Source organism: Cyprinus carpio, chromosome A1 (assembly GCF_018340385.1).
Source record: "Cyprinus carpio isolate SPL01 chromosome A1, ASM1834038v1, whole genome shotgun sequence".
NCBI lineage: Eukaryota > Metazoa > Chordata > Actinopteri > Cypriniformes > Cyprinidae > Cyprinus > Cyprinus carpio.
This window is the reverse complement of record NC_056572.1, coordinates 19,123,492-19,134,838: the sequence shown is the minus strand read 5'-3', so window position 1 is coordinate 19,134,838 and position 11,347 is coordinate 19,123,492. Positions and strand designations below refer to the sequence as shown.

Sequence of the window (11,347 nt, the reverse complement as noted above, 5' to 3'; positions counted from 1 at the left end):
CAAGACTGATTCATCATGACTGAGATTTTAATAACCCCAGACATAAACCTGTGGCACAGACAATTTATAAAATTGCACTTTTATTGAGAAACAAAAATCTTTCAACTGTACACTTAAAAAAGTAAATAAAGTGACAAACAAAAGGGTTTCAAGCAAACCATGGCATCTTAAGTCTCACAAATGCTGGTCATTGGTTGATGACACTAAGCAACGAAACATAGGCAGCAAAACTGTGATGGCTCAAAATCTTCCAGAACGTTCACGATCTCTTGATCTTCTCCTCTCACGAACTCCACGGCTGCGGTCACGAGAGCGAGAGTGTCTTTCACGAGATCTTGACCGGGAACGATGTCTAATGGAAAGATAATTTATGTTACAACAACAAAAATGTCAACTCTAATGAAAGGCACTAGTCAGGCCTTTGATAAAAAAGGTTTTCAGTACCTTTTTCTACGACGTCCATAAAGCTCTCTCCTCAGCTCTCGGGAAATGGGTTTTAAGTGCATGAAATTACAGAAACCACCTCTAGTGCACTCCCTGTGATGAGACGAGATGGTAAAAAAAAAAAAACGGCATCACAACTTTTCTGAAGACCAGTCAGTTCACTTTAGATATACATTAATATATCTTAAAATATATTTAATATATTACTTACTATAGTATAAACTATATGGTTGTACTATATTATAATTATATTACTATAATATAAGCAATAACTATAAACCCGCCCAACTTTTAAAACAAAAAACGCTTCACTGGCCTATTTCAATGTCAGAACTGCAGAACTGAAGTTTTCAGGTCTGCTTTGGAAAGTATTTATTGTGGTAACTTTACAATGTTTTGTATATGAGAACTGTGGACACAAATAACATCTTGAACAGATTGCAATCCTTAAAAAAGTGACATATTAAAATATCATTGTTTCTCAATGAAATAACTGAATGAATGAAGTTTGAGACACTGACCCCATTTCATACTGCCTACAGCAGGCTTCTCTAAAGTCTGTAACTGGTGAGAGCTCAGCATGTATTGGCTGGCTATTAAACCAGCGATTATTTAAGTCCAATACAGCCTTTTCAGCATCCTCTTCCCTCCGAAACTGTTCAGACAATAAAAATGATTAAACATTTCCAAGCAGAATTCTAATGCAGGCTGTTATAGCTACATTGTTTGAAATCTTGAAATAAATATTTCATAAATGTGTCTGTTCAATCAAGCAAAAAGCACAAAACATTAAAGGGGTCATATGATGCGATTTCAATTTTTCCTTTCTCTTTGGAGCGTTACAAGCTCTTGGTGCATAAAGAAGATCTGTAAAGTTGCAAAGACTAAAGTCTCAAATATTATCAGATATTATTTATAAAAGACTCGTCCACGCCCCCCTAAAACGCCTCGTTTAAACACGCCCACACATCTCTACATTACTGTGTGGGAATATTTGCATAACTCCGCCCAAATGCAAAGAAAGAAGGCATACCTTTTATTCTAGCTGTTGCCGCCAGCTCCATTTCGTGGAGTTGCTGTGTGTTTCCTTGTGAAAGTGAAACTACTTTGGTCTTCTAAAAGAGGACAAGACTAGAAATCAGTGGTTGAGTTGAATTTCAACACTGTTCCAGAACAGTTCAACCCAAATATTCAGATGTGTGCTGCGCATTTTATGGAGGATGAGGACTGCTTCCTGAACCAGTAGCCTGCAGTGCATCTGTGGCACAAAGGCTATTTCTATAAAGTTGGGCAGTTCAAATTTTGCAAGGACAGTCTGGCGCTTCTGACTCACAGCCTGTAAGTACATATTTTATATTTAAATAATTTGCCAATGATGATTCAAATGTGAGTTTTGAGCAGCGTAGAGTAGGCTTGTTGTTTCTCAGATCACAAATGCAGACATGGTTTTATGTTTACGCAGTGCGATACGCAACGCAACGCATAAAAATACAGTAATAAGTCATTATAATAAGTAATTATGTCCCCACTGGATGCAACAAATGCCTCATTTGTAATGGGTTTTATTGGTTTTGTCTCGTCTAGTGATGTCCGGATGGCAAACAAATCGCGAACCAGTTCACCAAATTGAACTAAATCGTTTGAAATGGTTCATGTCTCTAGTACGCACTAATCCACAAATTACTTAAGTTATTCGGTTTATAAATGTGCCTTACACTCCCTCTGACGTGAAATAAACCAATATCCCGAGTTATTCAGTTACTCCTAACAGTACATTGACTGAACTGCTAAAAGAGAACCGATGATGGGATGTGCTCGAGCAGAGCAGCTGGACTGAGTCTTGTGCTGCTGCTGGCCTGGGAGGGCATAGTATGTTAAGGGGCATAACATTTCCGTCACACTCTTGAGGCATTCGGGCAATCACAACGCACTGGATAGCTGGCCAATCAGAGCACACCTCGCTTTTTCAGAATGATGAGCTTTGTAAAATCGACACGTTTCAGAAGGCAGGGCATAGAGGAGAAACAATAATGTACATTAGGTGGAAAACAATGTGTCTTTTGAACCTTAAACCACATAAACATTGCATTACACCAAATACATAAAATAATGTTCTTTTTAGCAGCATCATATGACCCCTTTAATAAACACACTCAAATTCTACACTACCTTCACATAAACATTTCCAACCAAATGATCACCAAGGTTATCGCACACATTCATCTCCTCGACATCTCCATACTTCTCTTCCATTTCTGTAAAGACTTCCTGTTGAAAACATAATCGATCAGACATAATTGATACATTGCAAAATGTAGAAGTAACAACTTCAAGGAATAGTTCACCCAAAAAATTCTGGCATCATTTACTGACCCTCATGTTGTTTCAAACCTGTATGATTTTTTTTTTGTTCTTTTTATTTTTTGTCATACCAAGTTAATGTGGTTCAGTGTTGTTTGGACCCTAACATTCATCATTATATCTTCTTTTTGTGTTCGAGTAAAGAAGAAAAGAAAGTCATACTGGTTTTCAATGACATGAGGGTGAGTAAACAAAGAAAGATTTTTTTTTTTATGTTTTACTGTTATGTTACATTTTACTCTTTTTTTCCCCTCATTTTTGGGTGAACCATCGCATTCATTTTACTACTGATTCTCATTAAGCAAAGTAATTTAATAAAAATTAAGAAAGGTGAGATCACTAAAGAAATGTTTTATGTGAAAGTTTTTTGAAAAAATAAAAGTGAAGTGACCCATACTCTGCATTTAACCCATCCAAGTGAACACACACCCGGAGCAGTAGGCAGGCATATTGTTGTGGTGCCCGAGGAGCAGCCTGAGACTCGAACCTGATACTTCAATCTGTTTTTTTTTGTTTTTTTTCTGAAATGTTGGTTATATCTTTCACTTGGATGTTATAAGTTGCACTCAGTAAATACAGCTGGATAAAACAAAAACTATGTCTGTCTTCATGTCAGGCTGCAAAGCAACAAAATGATTCTATTCTATACCCACTGTAAATATTAGCTTTGTTCTTCTTGGAACTTCACTTTAAGCAGATCAGATTTGCACATTTGAGCCATTTAGCACTGTAAAGACTACAGAAAGACAGAAATTCTGAGAATGAATTCTGACCCTTGGGATACCAAGTCATTTCTGAATCAGGTCCACATGTCTCATGAAGTGGGAAAACAAACAAACAAACTCATTCTTGATGAGAACTCACCTCAAAAAACTCATCATAATGTTCCTGCATTTCCACATCACTAACAGCACCTAGCAACAATTTTTAAAACATAATTAGTACACAGAAAGGTATATTAGAGTGCAATATTTTGATATATAGCCCCCATAGCATGCAAATAATAAAGTTTTAGATAAACTGGCCCACCATATGTGGCCAAAAATATGGCCATGGTTAAATCAATGCAGTATTTGTGAAAAGTTGTATTTTCATAAAAATATGGGATAAAGATTCATAAAGAAACATTCAATGCTGCAGACTCCTGCAAGCGAGAGCGGGGAAACTTACAGTGTTTTGAGTGTTACGGTATATGTTCATGAGGACAATGGTCTGAAATAAAAAATGTGCATCTTTGTGAAAAAAAAACAAAAAACAACAAAATAAAAAAAACAAAAAAAACTCTAAGACTGTTTAGCATCCAGGTCTACAGACCACATGAGATATCAACATTATAAATTAGGCAATTCATGAAAACAAGTGAATTGGGGGGAGTGGGGTCAGCAGGAGAGGTCAGACATCCATCCAAGATGACAAGAGAACCGGTACGTAAAGGTCTCAGGGCTTTGATGAAACAGAGAAGTATCTTCTGTAAACAATAATGTAAATATGTACAGCTTAGTTAACATATATTCTTTAAACAAGGGCTTTAACTATGTTCATGCAGATCAGTAAATATTTTAAACAGATGCCTGCTTTCGTCAAAGTACTGAGTCCTTTACTGGAGGGAAATAAAGTTGTGTGGCACTGGAATCTGCACACATACTTACCTTAAAATTAAACAACAAATTATCTTTTCTAGGCAGGAATCCACACAAAACCAGCACCTCTTATACCCCTTTTCCATCAATATGGTACCAGTATTCGTGCAATCTAGGAGCCTGCCTGAATGGTGAAATAACTGGTTATGTGGCTGGAGATGAAGCCAGCATTCAGCAGTTCTTTGCTTTCTTTTGCAAGCTCTCTAATTTCCTTGTAGCCCACATGGCCTACGCAGATCAGTGTTGAATGCTTTTCTTAGAGGCATTTTTTGGTTTATTTATTGCATGCACAGTTAGAAACTGCTCTTTACTGCAATCATCAATGGAGTAGCTAGTTAAACTCAATGTTGTTTGAAATTTTTACCAAACTACAAAACATTCTGATGTAATTGGTTTATAAAACACACAAATAAGCGTGTTTGATCCTACTTCTTAACCATAAAGAGCTATTTGTGGGCATTTTGTAGATGCACTTGCTCACACTGCTCTTGAATTCATTTTAAGATGAAGTGTGATTTATAATGTGGGATGCGTTGAGAAATTCTTTTTGTGCTATGGACATTGTATAAATCGTTTGTAGGAACATTGTACTGTGTAAAACGGTTCAGGAATCATGTCGGTGGAAAAGGGGCATTAAACAATTGCCCGGACAATCTCACATTATGGGTCTTTTACATAAACACAAATCCATAACACTTCTACTATTTATTAGAAACAGCAAGTTTTCAATTATGTTTTACTTGATGTGTGTAATGTACTGAAGTACAGTGGCAGTCCAGAGTATCAGTGCTGAGGCTTTGAGTTTTATCTCAATTATCTGCGACACAAATGGGATTTCTTGCTCACCCCACAAGCTAGCATTATCTCATGGAAAAGAGGGACTTACAGCGAGATGCGTCGGCTGTCTGTGCACTGTTTTGGGGGTTACGGTAGATGTTTTGAATCAAGATGGTCTGCAAAGGGAGAAATTAAAATATGTATATAAATAATTCTCAATTGGCTATAAAAAAAAGCTCCAAATGCTGCTGAGGCAGTTGTCTTTGTGTATCCAAAAGATGGAAACTTCACCAAAAAATAAATAAAAAATAAATCCTACTCATGACAATCTGTGTATTAGAAATTGTTGCGGAAAAAGCCTGGTAAAAAGCTGACCATTTATACCAGGGGTATCAAACTCAATTCCTGGAGGGCCGGAGCCCTGCAGAGTTTAGATTCAACCCTAATTAAACACACCTGATCCAACTAATCAAGTCCTTCAGGCTTATTTGAAAACTACATGGTATGTGTGTTGGAGCAGGATAAAACAAAATTCTACAGAGCTCTGGCCCTCCAGGAACTGAGTTTGGCACCCATGATTTAGAAGATACAGTCATCTTATTAAGACAAGAATAACTGTCAATGTACTGAGTTGGTGTCAGTATTTTGCTGAACCACCTTTTGCTGTAATTACACCTTTTAGTCTGTTGGGATATGTCTACTAACATTGCACTTCTAGACTTTGCGATATTTGTCCACTCTTCTTTGCAGAACTGCTCAAGTTCAGTTAAATTTGACGGTGAGCATTTGTGGACTGCAGTCTTTAAGTCATTCCAAAGGTTTTCAATGGGGTTTCAGTCTGGGCTCTGGCTGGGACATGCAACGACATTCACCTTATTCTCCTTCAACCTCTGTGTGCTCAGTTTTGCTGTGTGCTTTGGGTCACTGTCATGTTGAAAGGTAAACCTTCTTCCCATTGACAACTTTCTGACAACAGCAGTTTTCCTCAAGAATTTTATGGTATTTTCCATTCATTTTTCCTTCTATCCTGACAAGAGTTCCAGTCCCTGCTGCAGAGAAACACTCCATAACACGATCTTATCACCTCCATGCTTTACTGTAGGAATGCTGTCATTTAAATTGTGAGTTGTATTGGATTTCTGTCAGACATATCGTTTGGTGTTGAGGCCAAGTAATTCAATTTTAGTCTCATCTGACCTCAGAATCTTCAAGGTGTGTTTTGGCAAAGCTCAGTCGTGACTGCATGTGGCCTTGCTTGAGTGGCTTTTTTTCTTGCAACCCTCCCATAACAGCCACATTTGTGGAAAAATTGTGATATTGTTGTCTCATGCACACAGTGATCACTCTTTGTTATGATTCCTGCAACTGCTTCAGAGTTGCTGCAGGTCTCTCGGTCAATTTGATGATTGCTCTTTCATCCAGTTTGAAGCGACGTCCTGATCCAGGGAGGGTCTGTTTTGTATCAAATACCTTCCGCTTCTTAATGATAGACTTCACTGTGCTTCTAGGCATTGATAAAGTCTTTGAAATTTTCTGTATCCATCTCCTGACTTGTGCCTGTCCACAACTTTATCCCGGAGATCTTTTGACAGTGCCTTGTTGCCACCCATCGTTGATTGTTTACTTCAGCTGCACTACCAAGAACTGAAATGCTCCAGGAAAACTCTTTTCATGCTGAGCTAATAAAAATGACCACAGCTGAAATTAAAATGGATTTGTCTGTCAGAAGGTGATTTACAAGTCATTTTTAGAAGGGGGGTGATCCTTTTTCCAACTCAGTGATTGTTTTGTTTTGTTTTTTTGTCTGACACGTTGCTGTTATATCTTTCACTTGGATGTTATATGTTGCACTGAATAAATGCAACTGGATAAAACAAAAACTGTCCATCTTCATTTCAGGCTGCAAAGCAACAAAATGTGATTATTTGGGGGGGTTGTATTTAATATACCAGTTGTATTTAAATGAATTTAAACTAAATGCTTAATTATTAAATTAAAAATGTGTAATGGATGAAGGGTACAATAATTATATGAATAATATATAAGTCATATAAAAGAATTACAATATTACAATCAATCATCACTAAAAGCCAGATGATTCTGTCTTTAAAAATATTTTGCTATGTAGTGACCTTTAATTAAAAGCAAGAGAAACTGGGGGACCGACTTTATTGTGTCAGAGATGTATCACTTTGATCACAGCTGATGGATTGTTTCAGATTGAGATCTCTTATCCACAGCAGAGCCTGCCCCCGTAGCAGGTTCGCCATGGAACATAAGTTACTATGGCGATGAACACCATTAAAGGGGTCATATGATGCGATTTCAATTTTTCCTTTCTCTTTTGAGTGTTACAAGCTCTTGGTGCATAAAAAAGATCTGTAAAGTTTCAAAGACTAAAGTCTCAAATCCATAGTGATATTCTTTATCAAAGTAAAGACTCTGCCACGCCCCCCTAAAATGCCTTGTTCAAACAGGTCCCTGCATGTCTACGTCATGATGTGGAAATATTTGCGTAATGCCACCCAAATATTCACGCAAAGAAAGAAGGCGTGGTTTCAGTAATCACAGTTAGTGTTGAAGCAACCATGTCAGGGAGATGCTGTGTGTATCTAGGCAAAAGCACTTTATTTGGCCTTCCAAAAGTAGATGCATTTAGGAATCGTTAAGATTGCTTACAACAGAACAGCAACGCATTTTATGGATGACTGTTTCGTGAACCTTCTGTAGGAGAGGAGGTAATTCTGACTTTGCTACGACAATCTGGCGCTTCTGAATCAACTACTGTAAGTATGTTTTGTTAGTTTAAGTATTTGCTATTGACTGTTCAAATACGGCATTTTGCCAATAGTATCTGTGCTTCACGTGTGTGTGTGTGAGAGAGAGAGAGAGAGAGAGAGAGAGAGAGAGAGAGATGGTCAAACAGTGCAGTCAGCTGTCTTAACAGTTCGTGGCTTGTGTACTGCAAACACATACGAGAATCATCACTGTGTCTGTCACACGACTCTGTTCCCCTTTCAGGCTTGAACTGATGGTAAAACTAAGGATATTATTAACTGTCTTTACATTTATTTTGAAAGATGAGGCTCACGATTATGGAAAGGGGCATTGCATTTCCGAGTATTTGCGGTGATCGGCCAATCACAATGCACTGGGTCAGTTGGCCAATCAGAGCAGACTCAAATTATGCATTTGAGAGAGGCATGGCATAGAGAACCTATAATAATGTACAGTATTTGAAAAATAATGTGTTTTTTGAACATTAAAGCATGTCAACATATTCTTTTACACCAAATACACAAAATAATGATCTCTAAAAAAAAGCATCATATGACCCCTTTAAAGGCCAAGCACCTTTCTCGGTGCCCAAAAACCCAGGAATGGCACAAACTAAACTGAAACTTACTTGACTAGCCAGCTAAACTGGCTTCATGGTATAGGCCCCAGATCTCAGGTGCTTTCAAGGATTAGTTCACTCCAAAATTAACATTTCCTGATAGTTTAGTCACCCCCATGTCATCCAGGATATTCATGTCTTTCTGTCTTCAGTCGCAAAGAAATTAAGTTTTTGAGGAAAACATTCCAGTATTGTTCTCCATATAGTGGACTTCAGCGGGGACCAATGGGTTGAAGGTCCAAATTACAGTTTCAGTGCAGCTTCAAAGGGCTCTGCACGATCCCAGCAGAGGAATAAGGGTCTTGTCAAGCGAAATGATAGGTAATTTTCTTTTAAAAAATTTAAATTTCGATACTTTTAACCACAAATGCTCATCTTGCACTAGCTCTGCGATGCACGTCCACAACTTCACGCATTACTTAATCTCACTGGAAAGGTCACACGTGATGTACGGAAGAACCGATCCAGTGTTTACAAGTGTGGATAAGGAGAACCGTTCAAAAGCTGTTTTATTTTGAATGACACATATTTATATGTCTTCGTATCACTTAGTAAACACTGGGTCGGTACTTCCAACTACATCACGCCTGACCTGTCCAATGTGATTACGTAATGCGTGAAGTCGCAGACGTGCATCGCAGAGCTAGTGAAAGATGAGCATTTGTGGTCAAAAAGTATAGAATTGTTTTTTTTTTTTTTTTTAGAAAATGACCTATCATTTCGCTAGATAAAACCCTTATTCCTCAGTTGGGATCGTGTAGAGCCCTTTGAAGCTGCACTGAAACTGCAATTTTGGACCTTTAACCCATTGGTCTCCGCTGAAGTCCACTATATGGAGAAAAATCTTGGAAGGTTTTCCTCAAAAACTTTAATTTCTTTTTGACTGAAGAAAGAAAGACATAAACATCTTGGATGAGATGAACTAATCCTTTAAAGGGTCATGAAACCCCAGACTACTTTTTCTGAGATTTTAGCAGAGGTGTTTATGTTGCACCTCATAGAAGACAATGTTGGCATCCGATAATTTTAACTGTTGGAGAAAACTGGTTAATTTTAAGCTTTTTTGCACTATTTTCATCTTCCGGGTTTAAAACCTACAGTACATTGTGTTGAGGTCACAATTTGTGTCGTGGCAATGGACTACAGTACATCGATGATGCATCGGTGTCTATTAAATTATTCATGAGACTGCGTTTTCTTATGCTATGAGAAGACGCTTCGCTTAATTATTCACAACCGCATGTGTTGATTCGCTATGACAGACGTTTCATACTGTGACATGACATCGCACACATCAACTGAGAAACGTTCATGGATTGAAGAAGAGTGTTTGTTTTTGTTCTGTAATAAGAGTTCGGCACAAACACGATTCATTTACTTGGTGAGCATAACCGTTTTTCTGTCAAAAGGCTTATATAAACGCCACAGAATAAGCCTTAAAAGTTTTCAGAGGTGCAACAGTGCGTTCATATATATGTTTTCGATGCAGAGTGCAAATGGCTGTGCATTTATTTGTGTTTTTAACTTGATAGGAGTGAAATGAAACTGTCTGTCTCCCCTCTTCTTCCTCCTCCTCCTCCGCCGCTGTGCACCACGCCCACTTTTTTAGCCTTTTTTAAAACTGTCGTGTGTACTAACCCGTGCTGAAACAGGGGGTTTCATGACCCTTTAAGACAAAATGGTCCTAAACACTTCTGAAACTACGGATGAACTACAAATTACTCTGTACACTAAATGTCGTGTTAAGTGAATGTGTTAAAGTGACTGAGGGGCAAAGTAAAATTTGTTATATGTGACAAAATTTACATTAAAGGGCAGCGTTATCAAACTTTAAAGAATAACACATACATGGAAAAGTGAATATGCAAATACAATCCTACTTTCATTTATAATGTAAAAAAAAAAATACTCTGCAATAAAAGTGTGACAAGATATGACAATATGATCAATTGAAATACTGAAATGTAAATGTACATATATTCAATTATATACTTCTTCCCTACTAAAATTCTACATTGCAAACATATGAAATCGGTTTCACTTTAAACATCAATAAACCAATTTTAATGAGGTGGAAATAAAAACTTATGGGTGTAAGTTTGAGATGTAAACATACCTGACTGAAAGTTGGTTTGTTGTGCAATCTAGAACAGCGATCTCCATGACGACAAGCTCCAATTTTGAAATAAAAGGAGCAGTTGACCCTAGAAATAACAAACAGGACACAGACAGTTCCGAGAGATGAAAACTGTGGCACGTACTGTACACGGATCGACAATGACACAAGTTTGACACAAGATCATACAAAGTGTCAGATCTTTTAACTTTTTAAACGGACAAAGCCAGAGTATTTAAATCCCAACTACTGAACTAAAGAAATTAATTCCTGTTGTCAATACATTAGATATATATTTAAAATGTTTTATAAAACTGGCGGCAGTGTCTGATTTCACTCCTGTAACCTGCAGCATGAGCAATGCGGAAGCTTTATATCTCACACAAAAACATTGTTTTGTGTTGGATGTAAAAGCTCAGCAGACAGGTGTGTTAGCCTACAAATCAGTTAATACTGCACCATTCGAACAAAATAAATAAATGTAGCTTACTTGTCTTTTTCTGTACCAAAAATAGACGCAAGATACTCCGCCATCTTGAACGGTCCAACTCGGATGCGAATCTGCCATCTACGTCATCACAAGCTCGCACACGCTTCTATCTGTAGATATCG

At 37.6% G+C, this 11,347-nt stretch overlaps 1 protein-coding gene across 5 annotated transcripts; it reads right to left on the bottom strand.

Moving 5' to 3' along the window:
- Positions 1-63: 63 nt before the first annotated feature.
- LOC109093954 (splicing factor U2AF 35 kDa subunit-like) lies at positions 64-11,335 on the bottom strand. 5 transcript variants are annotated; one of them, XM_042756556.1, is made up of 9 exons: positions 11,226-11,335; positions 10,736-10,823; positions 5,332-5,398; positions 3,976-4,273; positions 3,670-3,719; positions 2,614-2,712; positions 966-1,099; positions 445-537; positions 64-352 (listed from the first exon to the last, which is right to left on the bottom strand). In XM_042756556.1, exons 5-9 carry the CDS (start codon positions 3,697-3,699, stop codon positions 241-243), a joined length of 468 nt encoding a protein of 155 aa, XP_042612490.1. In that variant the 5' UTR covers positions 3,700-3,719; positions 3,976-4,273; positions 5,332-5,398; positions 10,736-10,823; positions 11,226-11,335; the 3' UTR covers positions 64-240. The 5 variants fall into 5 exon arrangements, with proteins under 5 accessions (XP_042612490.1, XP_018963169.1, XP_042612497.1 ...); XM_019107624.2 differs by lacking the exon at positions 3,976-4,273; XM_042756563.1 differs by lacking the exon at positions 10,736-10,823 and having other exon boundaries at positions 11,226-11,248.
- Positions 11,336-11,347: the final 12 nt, after the last annotated feature.

Excerpts from the sequence above, each read along its gene's own strand:
- LOC109093954 (XM_019107624.2), bottom strand. The coding sequence starts at position 11,269 with ATGGCGGAGTATCTTGCGTCTATTTTTGGTACAGAAAAAGACAA. Across the intron at positions 5,399-10,735 it reads ACAAACCAACTTTCAGTCAG|ACCATCTTGATTCAAAACAT; the intron begins GTATGTTTACAT and ends CTCCCTTTGCAG. Across the intron at positions 1,100-2,613 it reads TTGGAAATGTTTATGTGAAG|TTTCGGAGGGAAGAGGATGC; the intron begins GTAGTGTAGAAT and ends TTGTCTGAACAG.